We start from the raw sequence: 15929 nt of genomic DNA, 5'->3' as shown, positions 1-15929 counted from the left end.
TTTAGTCATTGAAATGTCGGAGGCGTCAGACGTGCCGGAGAAACTTCCACCCGCGAACTGGATCCTTCAGCATCCAACGGTGAGTGTTCACGGACCCAAGTGATGCATTCAGAGGTGTGATGCTAAATCATGCAATAACCACGGTTGTTTTTTCTTGTTTTAGTATCAGCAAATGAAGAATCTGGAGGTTGAGGACAGTGCACAAGTACACGCAGCTTTCCTTGTGTACATGGATCTGGCTGAGGGTCAGTTTGATAAGAGTTTCAGAGTTTAGCAGCAGCCAGTACTTTTTTGTTTGTTTGTTTGCTTGTTTGTTTGTGTGTCATGCAGAGATGAGGGTCATCTAACAATTACACTCCTATATGTAATTACATATTAGATATCCGTAGTCAAAATTGTATTCTCACTAGTCAGAATGATAACAATGCACAATGTCATTCTTACTAGTAGAAATTGTATTTCAAGGTATCTAAAACTTTATTTCTCCTAGTCAAAACTAAATTTAAGATATCTTTAAATCCTTAAAAAGTATAAGTGGCCATGTAATCAGTGCACACAATTCTGACACATCAATGCCTAACTTACATACTGCATTAACCTGTAATCCTCTACTTGGTTTCTAGCACATGGAGAGTAATGTGCAAAAATAAGCCAGCCAGAGAAAAACGATAAAAAGGTGAATCAGTATTCAGTACGTCTGTTGTATCAACAAAGTACTACATCCCTGTAATAACCTTTGGAGGAGACACTACAGTTAGCCATAGACTAAGTTAGGCTACCACACTCTTACACTGTGTTTCTTGTTCTCCGCAGTGCGTCGGTGGAAAGAGGTGTCTTATGTCAAGAGTCCTGAGCTGCAGGTGGTTTTGCTGGAAGGGAGGGAGAAGGAAGGAGCACCCATCCAGACAATTCTTCCGCTGCCTGCTCACCTATCTCTGAGCCACAAAAGGTAATGAGACACTGGAGAAGCTCTCAAACGTCCTGCCACCTCCATCTCTCAGTTTAAAGCCTTTTACTGTCACAAGTTGTCTTCCCAAATGTCCCAAACTTACAGCTTCCTCCTCTCTGCTGTGCAGCATACGTCGTGTGCTGGACAGAGGCTTCCCCATGCTGCTGTGTGCTGTGGCTTCTGACTCCACCCTGGTCTACCAGAGGATGACTGATGGGCTGGTGACACCTGACCCTCCTGTAGGCCCCTTCCAGGACCTGGGACGCCGGCAGCACCGGAAGAGACGGCAGCAGCAGCAGCATTGAGCAGCTGGAGTGAGAGACACCTTGGTGTTGTGGGTGAACCACAGAGGAGCAGAATGGGAGAGGTGCACTGCACTGACATCGTGGCAGCAGGTGCAAATGGACCAAACCACAGCGCCCAACTAGGTGCTGTACTTGGCTGAGAGGCCGAGCCTATGATTCCCTCTCAGTAAGAAACCGCTGGCAACATCCATCTACTTCAGTGGTTTCCAGACTTTCTGGCATGTGACTCTTTAAAACGGCTGACACATTGTTACCTGGCGGGTGAGTGAAAGAGTTAATATTATTTGAAAACTTTTCACATGAGGTGAGGAGTTAAAATGATGCAGTAATTAACAAGAGAAAGAGATGAAAGACAGCATTTTGTCCTGCTTTCCTCAATCGCCTCGTTAATGTTTTGAGAATCAACTTGGTGACTGTGACAGACCGCAAGCCTGCTCCCCCAAACCTGCCATGTTGTGGAGATTTGTTGTACGCATGCACACTGCATAGTTGACTAGGTGCTCCCTCATTGCAGTGTGTTCACACAGCCCTATACTTTACAGTATTTGGTCACATCTTCCTCAAAACCTTCAAATAGGCTGATATAAATATTGACAATATTGAGTGCCTCAAATTGTGACTGTAAACTACTCCCACACACGGTTAGTTTGTGCCAAATAAATGTGAAGTTCGCATACTAAATCATATTAGTTTTTTGCCTTTTATTTTGTTATTTCCTTAAAAACAGAAGTACCTTATTTTAAAAAGGAGCACTGACCGATGTGACAAGGTAACGGCTGCAATCGATACCGGAAAAGTAAACAGTTCACTTACTCACAGAGATTATCAATAAATTAAGCTAACGGGGGAGAGTGTAATTTAAGTCAGCTCCAGTCGAAGGTGGAAACAAGGTAAGTTTAATAAATTCATGTGTGTGCAAGGAAAGTTTGTTTTTATGTGTTGAATTAGCTAGTTGGCTTACTTTGTGTAGCTATTAACTAGCCAGCTAAGTAATGTAATGTTACTTCTCTGTTTATGTCTTACCTTAGTTGAACACACAGAAATGAATAGACCAACATGTAAGGCTGGTTTGCTACAGTGACTGTACTATGTACTGAGCATTTTACAGTTGGAAAATAAATGTATCAGTGCTCTCTGGTGGACAAACTATGTTAATGGTGACCTCTATTATATCTTTAGCATTTCTGTACTATAATTTATTGTTACTTAATGGTAACATATGAGCCAATATTGATATCTCTATAAGTTAAAATTGCCTGATAATATCAGACATACCAGTGTATTAGTTGGGCTGTAATTCACAACTGCATTAAGCCGTCCACTAATGATCCTGTCACCTATTGTTTTCATGAGCTCCAGGTGGTGTCGGCCTTCTTTAACACGACAGCGTCCGCTGTGGGGATCAGTTACTGAAAACGCTTTTTATTTTTCTAGAAAAACAAAAATCCAACATAGAAACTGAACACAACACTGGTGAGCGAAATACATAATCAGACTTCTATGTGATGTTGCAGTGTCCACCCTGTTGGGTTAACATGGATCAGATACCGAACAGGGGACATCAATAACCCTGCTGTGTGAGTGCATGAGTGTCTTTTTAATGGTGCGACAGTGTCTTAATGAGAGGAAGGACTTGACTACATGAGACAAAAGATTACAACACTTCAACCCTGAGCCTTATTCAACATAAATACTCTACATTATAGCAGAAACAGACATGGACAGACGAACACACTGTACTGGCCAACGTACTGTAGAAAAGAGGTTCATACTGTGTCTTGGAATGCAGGAAGTTTCCAGCCCCTTAACTTTTCAGGGAGGCATTCAAGGACGAAATATTCAAAATGATGCAGATAGAGACATTATTTTCACTTTGTGTCCACAAGAGCACCGGTTGCTCCTGCTGCTGGAAATGTATATTTGCAACAGTCTGAATGTTTCAAATGTCCACAGGAGGCCTCAGTGACAGCCATGTATATTGGCCTTCCAGGAAAAGCAAGTGTATCTTAAAAATCCCAAAGATCTCGGCCATCCTGTAACGGCTCCTCTAAGGAGGTAAACCCAAACGTTCTCTCCCCTTGGAGAACCTTGAAAGCGTATAAATACTGAACCATCTTTGATTTTGGAGGTCATTTCTCTCTTGGTTGATATGTGGAGAGGAACTAAGGTTGTGAGCAGGAGGGCAAAAAGGTGCTTGATTCAAGTCAGTAATCCATTTTTCTCAGGTGTGTACATAACAAGGGTCAGTCCCCCACCCGGACATGGTAACACATGGTACGGTCCATCTGCAACACTGGAATGACGGCTCTTTCATATTGGGACTGACGGACACTCGACCACAGTGCTATGTCATATCTTCCTCCTCTGAGCAGTAGTCCCGGCCCTGTGAACAAAACGTTAATGTACATTATATTTTTAGTCTTATTTGTGTGTATTTCTTATTCCTAAGGCTTAGCCCATTGATTAATACATATCATGCTACAGCAAAAGTATTCTAAATCACATGTCAAATATTCAAATTAATAATGAATGAAATGACAGACATCAGACCAAATTCACACACATGTATAGCTCAAAACTGAACGCAAAACATCTTCTCTAGGAGCTTTTGAAAGGCAGTCTTACATATGTAGGAAACTGCAGGCACAAACAAAACCAGTTAGGATAAGACTGGCGTTATTTTATTTTTAACAAATCCCATTAAAGATGAACCAGCAATGTCAACGTTAATCCGTTGCCCTACCCTGTCTGTGGCAAGTTTGTTCCTCCCGAATACATAAATCTATTAATTTTAAAAGGCTAAATAATGTCCCTAAACAGCTGGCCAGTGTAGCCATTAGCAAACGTTACTAAAACAGGAGTAAACAGTGCATTTGTTGGGCACTATTGTTATCCGCGCATAGACACACATTTGGTCTGCTAGTGAGTATTTCCGGCAGCAGGACGGTGTATGTGGGATTGACTCGAACTAAACTGCAGTGCCTGTGCTCAATGTGTGCGACATTGTGGCTCATAGATGTGCTTCTAATAGTTTAGAGACAACAATAGAGCTTTATGTCACACAGGAATAAGCTAGCTTTAGATACACTTATAATACTTTTTAGTTGAATCAATTCATTGTTGGTTTTGGTCTTTTCATGGCAATCGTTGACAATGAGAAAGAGATAGAATAACATGGCCCAGGCCAGAGTTTAAGTAAACAACTCTCTGACCAGATCTCGTCACACTGCAGCACCGTCAGTGAAACATGTTTTCAACAATACTACTTTAAATAACCACACTAGTGGAACGCACTGGACGTGACAGATTGAGGCTGTTTTGAGGTTTCATTATGTCATCTGCTGTGTCCTCACTCGCTACAGATTTGCTGCAGCGATGGGATTAACCTCCAGTATGTCATTTAGCAGGAGCTTTTTGCAAAACAAAAAAACCCCATCAAAACAAAAAGCGATGCTCCAACGCTGGCTGGTCATTCCTTACTTTTTCAATTTTCTCATCCAACATCCTGAAGAATTCCTGCTGACTCTCCGAGGAGTGGATGCTCCTGCGATGATAAAAGGTGCAGCAGGTTAGAGCCTTGCGGTATAATAACTTGGGACATGACGGCGACAAGCACGGTACTAATACACAACATGTAAAAAGACGTGACATTGTAATAGCAAAAGCTGCATCGTCAGTGACACTTACAGAATCTTTCCATTTCCATTTGACCCTGTTTCATCCATGTGTTGACCTTTACCAAGGAGAGCACTTTTCTCCTGCAAGACATCCAAACACACACACACATCAACCATCTGATCAAAACATTAACTAAGAGATTCTACTGTTGCCTTATATCGTTTTAGAATCATGATATTTTAAACAGAGCAGTTTATATTAACTAATTCAACTTTAAATAAAATCTGATACACTTTGCATAACAAATGTGTGGTATTAATACAAACTCCATTATCTTCCTGCATTGTTGTGTTACAATTATTCAGTTTTCCCTCATTCATACGCAGATGGATGCAGCACAATGTTCCAGCATGGGATCAAATGTGTCTGAATATGAAGTTTATGTCATTTTGATTGCAAATTGGCCATTTTCACAAACAGATAAACAGGAGCCATCGTAATATACAGTAAATGTCCCATTAGAGACGTTGAATAGAATACAGAGAGTACAACAGAATCACGCACTGTGCTGTCCTGGCCGTCCACTCCTTCCTCGTCTCCGCCGATGTACTTTACTTTCTCCACTCCTTTCATCTTGTACTCATCTGTGACAGAGTGGGAGACAGAGAGGCAGAGAGGAGCACATCCCCTCTTATTAATACACAACAGCAGAGGCCGGCGGCTGGCGAACGCAGACAACGACCCACTCACAGCCGCTCTGATCGGCACAGTCCTCCGGGTTAACAGTTCTCACAGTTCAGCACTTGGCAAAGTAATTATGTGCTTGAATTCTCACGCTGCAGACTAAATCCTCTCTTAACAAAGGTTGGCAAGCTGCAAACACATGAGCTGTCAGCCTGATTCTCCTCCTTTTCTCTGCCTCTCCATCTTTTCTCTCACACATGCACAGCACCCCACCCCCACCCCCTCCATCTCACTCCCACGCATTTAGGGAGGAAACGCATAGTAACGATGGCCTGATGGACACGTACAGTTATAACACATCAGATTATCATTGTGGCTCACAGATAGTTTCAGTTCATTATTCATCTGTAGCAACTTTAACAACTATGACGAGAAGCTGTGAGACTGGCCTACATTTGTGCTGTCAGGCACCTGTAATAGACATGTGTCTTACACAGCATGTACACCTGCCATTAATGAAGCACTCATTAAGGGTTCATTAGGACCTGACAGCTTGCCAGTCTGAGCGTTTAAAAGGTCATCCCAGCACTTTAGTCACTGCTAACCATTTTTCAAATATCTTTGACAAATTAAGGTTGCATTTACACAGTGTACTATTATTGTCTTTTTTTTCTTTTTGAAAGCACAACTTCTCCGTCCCATTTGGCCTCCTGTTAATATAAAAGGAGCACTTATCTAGTGGTAGCTAGAAGAGAAATGAAAATAATATGCCAGCTCACAGATGTGTGCTTTTTTAGTACTTTCTTTATCTTTGCAAAAAATATGTTTAACAAAATATATAGCATATATTCTGTATTTACATAGAAATGTATTTATAAAGAGAGCTGAAATGATTACAGCTGCATTAATGAATTGTTAGTTGCAGCCCTAGACAAGATTCAGCTCATAGCTCTAACTGTTTGACTTTTAATGCAGCACCTGCCTTTAAGGAAGCACTAATTATAAGTTCTGTGATTATCTGAGAGCAGCAGGATCTTGAAAAAGTGAAGGTATCATCTCCACAGTGGGTTAATATTGTTATTTTACTATACTCATATCAATGTAAGTGTGACCTTAAATTTAAAAATCGCAGACTGTGTCACACAGGAGCTTCCATGTCAGCAGTGAATGACATTGATGAATGGAGATGCCTCATATTTATCAAGAGGCCGGTCTACCCCCAAATGAAAGCAAGATTAAGGAAGTGAAAAACCATCTGGACATAGAGTTGCATGGGTAATGTGTCTCCAACATCAGTGTGTACAGTAAAACAGACTGACCAGAGAGGAGGTCCCCGTTGCTGTAGGCTTTATTCTGGCCCTCCTCGCCGTTGGGCACGGCAGACACCTGCTTGGCAGAGGTGCAGCCCATCTCCTCCTCCTCAGCTGCTCTCCTTCTCACCCCTGAGCATTACAGGCACATCTGGGGGGCAGGTTTGAGAGAGAGACAAAGTATGGCTAGATCTGTGTAGATCAGTAGTTCAATAACATATTATATCAGCAAAGACCTCCACGCAGAAAAGCCTCAGATCACAGACAGGCCTCTTGATGAAGGTGTTGTCTCTGGGGAAATCATCTGAGGAGCCTCTCAGACATCCATTGGAGAGTGAGGACCAAACGGACTGACCTCTTAAAGGAGAAGAAGGAAACTAGTCTTCATTTCACAGGGAAAGAAATCTCCTGGACTCAAGATTGGCGATCAAAAAAAAAAAAATCATAATCAATTAGTCATGAAGCGCCGCACCCCGGAATCAAAGCACGCGGGCATCTCAATCTCTTCTTGAAAAGACAGTCAAATAGACGGTTTAGCCGGGTTGTGAGTCACGCACACGCCGGTCTGGGAAAACACCAATCAGAACGTGCGCACGGCGGTGCCAGCTGCACCGCAACAATAAGGCCTTTCAAGCTGTTAGGATGCCACTGTGCCAAGCCGCCGGCTCATTTCTATTAGTGAATGGGGGTTTTCTGTGGCGCTCAGAGGATTAAAGTGGCTGCGCACAAGTGCCCCCATCTCCACCGTTATATCGGCATGTAGGACCCGCAGCAATATGGCTAACATAACGGTGTGGCAGACCAAATGACTCGGTAGTGCTTTGCAATAGGCTCTCGAAGATGCATAGCGATTGATCCCCATATGGTATGGTTGATCCTAAACGCACGGACCACAGAGCTGAGTCCAGCTGCAGATATCTGCTGCTCCGCACATATCACTGTCCCCCTGACTGTGAGCTTTCATTTGGACATTTATAAAAGCTGCAGATGTAACCCACAAACGGATAACACGGTGCATCACTGGGCTGTCTCAGACCATTTAGGCAAGCAAATAAGAAAGGAGCGAGGTGAGAGTGAAATGCGCCGCAAAATGTCAAACATCGCCTCATTTCACAACACCGGAAAGAGGCCAAAGATCAGGGTTCCTCAAACTAATAATAACAAAAGATGCGAAAAGAGCAGCCATTCCACGGCCAACAGGAAACGCCGGGACGATACCGCATACACGGAACCAAATAATCAAACAATAGATTGCAAAATAAACGTACAGCAAAATTACCTCTCTGGTTTATCCATGGTTCAGGGCTCCTTCCTCTGGTTGTACTTCAGAGCGGCTTCACTCCAGACGGAGGACCCAGACAGACCGCATCTGCACCTCTCGGCTCCACACAGGCATCAGCAGTCGAGATGCAGTCAGTCCGTCTGCCAGCTGTCTGGTCGGACTGCTGGAGCTCATGGCCTGATACTATGTTAAAGTGATAAAATAACGCCTACTGATTAGAAAATAAAGAACCGAGTCAAACAACGGCTAATGTGAATTTCGAAAATACATATTTTTAAAATCTGAAAGTACTATTATGTTCAGAGCAGAACAAAAACAATCTACTTCATTGTCCATACGATTTTAGAGGCGTCCTACCTCTTTATGCGATGACAATTCGACTACGAAGTTGCATTTCATCAGTTTCGACTCGGGCTTTATTCATCGGCGCACCATGAACTTCCGTCCAGCTCATTCCTTCTGCATCATCAAAGTTGACAGCCAAAACATACGAAGTTTCTGAAGTTGACTGTCTCTGACAAAATCGACAGTTGACGCCGCCGATTACTGACCTCCATCGACATGATTTCACTGACAATGGTCGCTCGTGTCGCGGACGGCCTGCCGCTCGCTGCGTCTATACAGGAGGACGAACAGGTATGAATGGACGCTAGCTTTCCCATGTAGCCTCTCTGTATGAAGAGAACTACACGCCAAACTCCATTCAAAAAATGTGATGTTAGCAAAGGTGAAGAGTAGACCTCCCAAAAACAAGAATAAATACTTTATTTTGAAATGTTTTATACAACTAGATAATCCACAAAGCAGCCGCTTATTTTAGATATATCATATAACAATATGTACGTAGTTACATTTCTGTTGACCGTGTGTGAATTATTTTACTGAAAATAATTGTGGAAATAAAAGAGGAACTTATTCAAAGTGTAGATAAATATTAAAAAATAGTTTATTGTACGGTTTGTGTGCCAAAAGAAAGCACTGTGAACGGTTTCAGGCGTTACAGTGAATGTAAAGATTTGTACATTAAACTGTCGAATTCATTAATCTGGCCTTTGGACTATTTGTGTCATTTAAATACGAGTCTTGATAGAACATAATTTATGCAACTTTACGTATGGCAGCTCTCACTATAACCTGTTTTTGCTCATCTTTGTCAGTCAGGAAGAAACCTCCAGAAGTACCAGAGCCAAGCCAAGCAGCTGTGCCGTAAACTGAATGCTCAGAGTCCGGACCGCTGTACCCTGGAGGCCGGGGACATGCACTTTCAGTAAGTCACCACAAGCACCAACTACTGCTGTTCACTTAGTGTATTATAAAAGGGAAAATCCAACCTGAAACACAATCCATGTTACTTCTGTAATATCGTACAGTGAAGTTTAGTTTGATACATATGTTACCAGGCATCAAAGTCATTATAAATAACCATTGATTTGGACTGAACCTCTCTCGTTTTCAGCTACTTAATAGCTAAGGGTGTGTGCTACCTGTTACTCTGTGAGGCTTCATTTCCCAAAAAGATGGCTTTTGCGTACCTTGAAGACCTCCACACCGAGTTCCACGACCAGTATGGAAGAAGAGTGCCCACAGTGACGAGGCCATACTCTTTCATCGAGTTTGGTGAGACTATTTGTGATCTGGTCCATTCAAGAGACATTGTGTCTTTCACTCTCTGCAGAAAGAACAAAATCCTTGACTAGGCTCACATCATACATGCATTGTTCCAGACACATACATCCAGAAAATAAAGAAGTCATACGTTGACAGCCGGGCCAGGAGGAACCTGGGCAGCATTAACACAGAGCTACAGGATGTCCAGAGAATTATGGTCGCAAATATTGAGGAAGTTCTGCAAAGAGGAGAAGCTCTTTCTGGTAAGTACATAATAGTAAATCAGTCCTGGCCAGGGTACCTGTATGAAACACAGGGGACAAAATACCTCATGATATAATTACAATTTTGCTGAACAATACTAAAGGTGCCCTTGTTCCCAACTTTTCTTACAGTAGTAAGTACTGGTACACAACCTTTTAAAACGAAATGTACATTTATTGCTAAGGAAATGTCCAGCTCATCTCATCTTGATTCTTGTATTTCCATCAGCTCTGGACACAAAAGCCAGCAATCTGTCCTCCCTGTCGAAGAAGTACCGCAGCGATGCCAAGTACCTCAACACCCGCTCCACGTATGCCAAGGTGGCTGCTGTGGCAGTGTTCTTCATCACACTCATCATCTATGTGCGCTTCTGGTGGCTCTGATGGACTCTCAAACAAGGACTTTGACATAAGGGAGAGGGAGTTTCTTTTTGAAAACTAATCGGATCCTGTTAGATTTCTTTTATATACCAGGATGCCTTAAAGGGGTCATATACAGTCTATCCTTATTGAAGGTAGAAAGTCTGTCTATGCTTTATCCAGCTTTGAGTTATGCATTGTATACAGTATAAATTGAGCCATAGGTCTGTGATGGGACTTCTATGTATGGAAGCAAATGCTCCATGGTGAGTTCATGTACCTCTGTTTACTGGAATATTAAGAGTAGGGTGTTGATCAATTAATGTTTACACACTGGTATAGGGTTAGTTTTTTTTCAGCATTAAGGAAAAAAGTCTTAATACTATGATAAAACTGTTTATTGTTCACAAAGTTTACATTGTAACAAAGTCTTATGGAAAAGATTAAATATTTATCAAATTGTAATTTCTATTTTACAGCTGTATTTATGACAAGTTATGTTAATATGAACAGACAGTGACAGTCCTCTTTATGGTATATACATATTAATTAACCAGCATTTCCATCACATACATACGAACGCATCATGCAGAGCAAAGAGCGTGGAGCTAACAGGAGAGGGAACCGTCGCACCCACTCAACTCTGGAGGCTGCTCTGTAAAACCAGTGTGATGGTGGCCAGTGTCGGAGTGGCTCTGCTGGAAAAATGAGGAGGAAACAACTGAGACGGTGTGCTCTTGTGCTACTGGTGGCAAAGGAGGTTTGCAAAGCCTGGAAGTTAATCCTTCTGTCCATTCTCAGATGAAACTGAAATGGTTGTTGAGGAGGTGAGAGCACTTATTTTCTTCCCACATTTTTCAAGTTCATTCAAACTGTTGACTCCTGGGTTGCAGTTATTCCCTTTCCTGTCCTCCCGGGTGATGGAGGGATGTTAGACAACAGACTCATGCCACCAGATCAAAGTCGTCCCTCTGCAAAAAAAAACACAGTGGCCATTTACACAACATCAGCATTATGCTTTAGCCCAGAAAAATGATCTATATCATTTGTATGTTTTAAGACTGATTCAAACACCAGATGGTCATTTGCTTTGAAACGAAACAATTACAGCATTTTTTCTTCGACTGTCAGATAAAATGTGTGCAGATCCCGAAAACTCACCTCATCGTTATAGTTCATGACATGCTGCTTGATCTTGGAGGAGTCCACCCAAGTGACAAAATCTTCCATATTTCTGGAAAAAGTCACAGTAATAGTGTCAATATTTGATCACGTGAGATGCTTTTGTGAATACATCTGTGCTGTTAATGTGAAAGAAGACAAAACAAAATGTGGACACTAACCTTGTGACTAGAAATGCCGGGTCTGTGACGATGTCGGGGCCAACGCGCACGTCTGAGACAGAGTGAAGGACAATACTGCAAAACTATTTCTACTCTCGGATGTAGACAAAACTGACAAACCTCTCAAAGGAAGTTCAAGACATAAAACGTCACTCCCAAAAAATACTGTGTGCTAAAAAAACAACTACAACAAAAGAAAAAGAAACTTAGGAAACAGGAGAATACACATTACAATATAGGAAATGTTGTGGGCATAAACTCTTGCAACAACGCAGTAATGAAGGATACGTCCTTGTTCAATGAAGGTGATGGCTGTCTTCAGGTTCTGGGCCATACGAAGGTTCAGCATGATGCTGGGCAGCCTCCTCCTGCAGGAGTCACACAGGGGATTGACAGACTAGTGATATATGATCACATCCAAGGACTCGATTAGAGTACAACATGTTTGTGGGATGATTTACCTGCAGAATGAAGAAGCTGTGACTTTCTCTGTGAGGGACAGATTCTGTTTGGTGGGGAGGAGGCCGATACTGTACCTTAAGTAAAGAAATAGTAAAATAATCAGTGTGATGCCCCGACAACAGATAAACCAAGACAAACAAAAGGAAAACAAACATCACTGTATGTCAGTACAGGAGTCTGTAACATGACTCGAGTTCAACGTAGTGTGGCTCTCTCTTTGGGTTAGCTGGCTTCACTGAGCCTAATATTGGTGATCCAGGATAACACAAATCATGAAGCTGCAGGTTATCAACTGGCTTTGTTAACTCTTCCAGTCTAGCTATTAATCTAATTAATTACAAGTGACACCATCAAAACCATGAGCTTCCGCTCCCTGGTACATTCCCCAGGTGTTGACTGAATGCTATTCTGTGGAGGCAAACAATATCACTCACAGTTTTTCCAGTAGTCGATGTGTGCTCTGAGCTCTGAAGCCATCCTTCTCATCCAGGTCTCTGATTTTCTGTGCCAGATCTCTGATGTTACGACTCAGCTTGTTGTACCTGAGACACAGGAGAAAACAATACTATAACTACTTAAAACTAATGTTATTATCTCTCTATACTATTCACAGGTCTGCTGATTCCCTTCAAACAAGTTGACAATTTGACTAAAACAAATATCACAACACTCAATATTTTGGGTATAATTATTGCTGCTTTCATACAATAACAAAAGGGATGGTTGACTCAATTATTAAACTGGAAATTTGTAATTGTGAGTAATTAATAATGGTTAATAATTAATAGTTCGCTATAGTCTACATGCTCTGATATCTAGAACTTGCATGTGGCGTAGCTAAGAATTTAGCAGAGATTTTTTTGTTTTGTGTTTCAACCGAACAATGTCAACTTCAGCCTCGGCTACATTTTCTGACTTAACCTCAAAATAAAACCGTTTAACGTGTCTTTCATCGTGACCTGGCCGCGCGGCCGCTGCTGCTTACTTGGTGTAGTCCTCCCTCTTTTCGATGCGATACCTCCGCAACACTTTGACCTCGTGCAGGTTGTTGTCCACCTCCCAGTTGATGAAGTCCACCTTCTTCAACAGCTTCTGTTCGTGGTGCTTCAGTTTACGAACCATTTTTGCACCTTTCGCTGGCTGAACGCAATGTATTTACAAGACACACTCCTTCACACGCAGGACGAGGCGGAAACACAGGACACACGTGTTCTTCTTCTTCGGCGATAATTTAAGGTCGAACGTCACGTCAACGTGAGCTACAGCGCCATCTACCGCGCTTCAACGTTAAACATCTCTACCTACTTCAAACCTCCTGACCAACACATTTCCCCATTCATTGAAACAATGAAGTCTTACATCCACAGTTTTTTCTCCGAATGTCTCAAAATATCTCTTTAAAATATCATAAATAATAAGACAATGTACAGTGGTAAATTACAAAAGATTAAAATGTACATTGGTTGTACATTGAGTTAAGGACATGAAATGTCAATAAAGACAAACTAAGATAAACTATACAAAAACAAACAGAAAAAGTCACCAATTTAATTTAATTCCCAGCATTTGTATTGTATCAGTATAATGTAACGTATTTCCAACTTCTTTATTTACAACAAAGAGGTATACAAGCAGACATACACAAATACAGTGTACAGTTAATGCTTAATGAACCTTGTACAACCAGGGGATACCAGTGAATATTTAGTTAAAGTAAATACAGTCAATTGAGTTTATGCAGCCACATTAATTTTTGATTAATTTTCATTTTGGTAGATAAGGATCTTTTAAATATTGTAAGATGTCTAATTTTGTAAGCAATACAGTAACAATTTGGTCGGAAATAGTGCAACATTATTTCCTCCAGCAGGTGTCACCAAACATGTCGATTCATTCATCCTGGACAGAGAGGGAGAGACTCCGTCCCCCTGCTGAAGGAACACTCAGAGTAAACCGAATCATTTTCCATCTTACAGCCGTGAGAGAGTTTTCTGTGTCTTGGCTTCAAGTAACTTTTGAGTGTTATAATAACTGTAGAGAAGAGCGAAAAGGAGAAGACTATCCAGCGACAGAGTGTCCAGACTCTGTCATCCGCGTCCCCAGCTGAGATCCAGTCGGACAGGTAAGTTACTGTGAGATGGAGAGATCGAGAAGTGGCTCTTTCAGCCATGAATTTCGACGATCAATGCGTTTACAAGAAGCAGATGCTAAATACACTTATGACTTATCCGGTCTGCAGAGACATCAGTTGTATCTGTCAAGACCCATTCAGGGACAGTTTGATCAAATACTACAGTATCATCAGCTGCAGGAAGCAAATAATAACCATCTGAGTAGCAATAAACTGCTTTAATTCAGTCATTCATTCACTCACTCATCTCCTTCCCACTCTGGTCTGCACTCTGACGGATCCACATCCTGATGATGTTGTGAACTTCAATATTTGCTAAGTCCACTCCCATTTGAATAAGCGAATGAAGGTTTCCTGGTGATGGCAGCTCAATCAATTCTGCTCTTACTACACAGGTCCACGCCACCAGCAGCAGGCCGGCTCAGCTGAGTGACTCTGGTTGTACTCATTCTTAGCACAGACCACACTCAGCTCAGACCTGAAACATCTTGACGCAGTTTGACCTGTTTATCTCAGTAGTGTTTAGTTACCTCGTCCTGTATGCTGAAATCTCAGAATGGGGGCTTACACTTATAAATGTCCCAAAGGTGGAGCAGACCAGGGCCACAGACACTGCTTTCTTTGACCTGAGTGCACCACATATCTGTGTTACCCGATGCTCCATCTGCTTTGGAAAAGTAAAAACAAAAGGTTGTGTACTGCTACGTCGGCACCTCGACCTGAGTTTTTTCACAGGCCTGTGTGACTGTATAGTCTTACACCTGGTTTGTGAAGATACAAAGAAACCAGTTTTGATATTCAGAGCCGAAATAGAAACACCCATCCCTGCCACGCTCTTCATTTATGATGGAAGACATACATCTATATTTGTAGACTTTTAGCAAATGGCTTCTTGCTTATAGAGACAGGTTGGAGAGAGGAAACACTGTCATTAAGCCCAATTACAACGTGATGTGTTTCCCTGAGATGGTGCTCACAATAACTGATCAGTCTGGACGCTGCCAGAGCTTCAGGACTATCGAACGCTTTTAGTGTTGTCAGTCTTGTGATAAAGACGATAGATCATTTCATACTTCTTTACCCAGCATTCATGGGAATACAAAGACATTTACTTTTCCTGGAAACACACGTCTTTCTTTTAAGTCCTTGTTTGTTTTGATTGTCAAGGAATAACTGTGTTTAAAGGCCAGGGGTCAGTGGATTGAAATGAGTGTTAACAGGATTTATGGTGGATTATAAAGTGACTGATAACTTTTAGGCAGGTGGTGCGTTATCACTGTGGTGGCACTTCATGTGTGAAATACACAATGAAAGTAGCAATAACTCAACGTAAAAATACTTTATTACAAGTGAAAGTCTTGCATTCAAAAGTAAAAGTATCAGCACTTAACGTTTCAAAAGTGAAAGTACTCATAATGCAGACTGGTCCCCGTTAGTGTCATATTATTATATTATTGATTTGATCATTGTCATTGATACATTAAAATGTAAAGGATGATTTAAAATTTGGGGGCATTTGGATGAGGGGACGAAGAAAAGTGGCGGCAGTGACTGTTCAGAGATAGGATGCTTCAGTCGGGAAACGTAAGACAAAACAGTGAAAACTGTCCGTCT

General features: G+C 41.7%; 4 protein-coding genes across 5 annotated transcripts; 2 read left to right on the top strand and 2 right to left on the bottom strand.

Annotated features, from left to right (window-relative positions):
• Positions 1-1254, top strand: tsen15 (TSEN15 tRNA splicing endonuclease subunit). The gene is made up of 4 exons (XM_070918827.1): positions 1-79; positions 164-245; positions 814-949; positions 1077-1254. The coding sequence occupies exons 1-4, from the start codon at positions 14-16 to the stop codon at positions 1252-1254; spliced, it is 462 nt and encodes a 153-aa protein (XP_070774928.1). The 5' UTR covers positions 1-13.
• A 1402-nt stretch (positions 1255-2656) lies between these two features.
• LOC139296690 (uncharacterized protein C1orf21 homolog) lies at positions 2657-8240 on the bottom strand. Of its 2 annotated transcripts, none has more exons than XM_070919163.1 (6): positions 8146-8240; positions 6876-7017; positions 5437-5516; positions 4942-5012; positions 4735-4798; positions 2657-3637 (listed from the first exon to the last, which is right to left on the bottom strand). In XM_070919163.1, the coding sequence occupies exons 2-6, from the start codon at positions 6964-6966 to the stop codon at positions 3599-3601; spliced, it is 345 nt and encodes a 114-aa protein (XP_070775264.1). In that variant the 5' UTR covers positions 6967-7017; positions 8146-8240; the 3' UTR covers positions 2657-3598. The 2 variants fall into 2 exon arrangements, with proteins under 2 accessions (XP_070775264.1, XP_070775266.1); XM_070919165.1 differs by having other exon boundaries at positions 4735-4795.
• A 370-nt stretch (positions 8241-8610) lies between these two features.
• Positions 8611-10809, top strand: sec22ba (SEC22 homolog B, vesicle trafficking protein a). The gene is made up of 5 exons (XM_070919155.1): positions 8611-8784; positions 9306-9415; positions 9605-9765; positions 9873-10019; positions 10249-10809. The coding sequence occupies exons 1-5, from the start codon at positions 8710-8712 to the stop codon at positions 10401-10403; spliced, it is 648 nt and encodes a 215-aa protein (XP_070775256.1). The 5' UTR covers positions 8611-8709; the 3' UTR covers positions 10404-10809.
• imp3 (IMP U3 small nucleolar ribonucleoprotein 3) lies at positions 10790-13377 on the bottom strand. Its single transcript, XM_070919158.1, has 7 exons — positions 13170-13377; positions 12619-12726; positions 12184-12258; positions 12011-12090; positions 11723-11774; positions 11541-11613; positions 10790-11350 (listed from the first exon to the last, which is right to left on the bottom strand). Exons 1-7 carry the CDS (start codon positions 13304-13306, stop codon positions 11324-11326), a joined length of 552 nt encoding a protein of 183 aa, XP_070775259.1. The 5' UTR covers positions 13307-13377; the 3' UTR covers positions 10790-11323.
• Positions 13378-15929: the final 2552 nt, after the last annotated feature.

The sequence above is a fragment of the Enoplosus armatus genome, chromosome 14 (assembly GCF_043641665.1).
Source record: "Enoplosus armatus isolate fEnoArm2 chromosome 14, fEnoArm2.hap1, whole genome shotgun sequence".
Taxonomy (NCBI): Eukaryota; Metazoa; Chordata; class Actinopteri; order Centrarchiformes; family Enoplosidae; genus Enoplosus; species Enoplosus armatus.
This window is presented reverse-complemented; position numbering and strand designations above follow the sequence as displayed.

Excerpts from the sequence above, each read along its gene's own strand:
- tsen15 (XM_070918827.1), top strand. The coding sequence starts at position 14 with ATGTCGGAGGCGTCAGACGTGCCGGAGAAACTTCCACCCGCGAACTGG. Across the intron at positions 246-813 it reads GTACATGGATCTGGCTGAGG|TGCGTCGGTGGAAAGAGGTG; the intron begins GTCAGTTTGATA and ends TGTTCTCCGCAG. Across the intron at positions 950-1,076 it reads CTATCTCTGAGCCACAAAAG|CATACGTCGTGTGCTGGACA; the intron begins GTAATGAGACAC and ends TCTGCTGTGCAG.
- LOC139296690 (XM_070919163.1), bottom strand. The coding sequence starts at position 6,966 with ATGGGCTGCACCTCTGCCAAGCAGGTGTCTGCCGTGCCCAACGGCGAG. Across the intron at positions 5,013-5,436 it reads TGGACGGCCAGGACAGCACA|GAGAAAAGTGCTCTCCTTGG; the intron begins GTGCGTGATTCT and ends GATGTCTTGCAG. Across the intron at positions 4,799-4,941 it reads AATGGAAATGGAAAGATTCT|GAGCATCCACTCCTCGGAGA; the intron begins GTAAGTGTCACT and ends TTATCATCGCAG.
- sec22ba (XM_070919155.1), top strand. The coding sequence starts at position 8,710 with ATGATTTCACTGACAATGGTCGCTCGTGTCGCGGACGGCCTGCCGCTC. Across the intron at positions 8,785-9,305 it reads CTATACAGGAGGACGAACAG|TCAGGAAGAAACCTCCAGAA; the intron begins GTATGAATGGAC and ends CATCTTTGTCAG. Across the intron at positions 10,020-10,248 it reads AAGAGGAGAAGCTCTTTCTG|CTCTGGACACAAAAGCCAGC; the intron begins GTAAGTACATAA and ends TATTTCCATCAG.
- imp3 (XM_070919158.1), bottom strand. The coding sequence starts at position 13,306 with ATGGTTCGTAAACTGAAGCACCACGAACAGAAGCTGTTGAAGAAGGTG. Across the intron at positions 11,614-11,722 it reads CCGGCATTTCTAGTCACAAG|AAATATGGAAGATTTTGTCA; the intron begins GTTAGTGTCCAC and ends GACTTTTTCCAG. Across the intron at positions 11,351-11,540 it reads TCATGAACTATAACGATGAG|AGGGACGACTTTGATCTGGT; the intron begins GTGAGTTTTCGG and ends TTTTTTTTGCAG.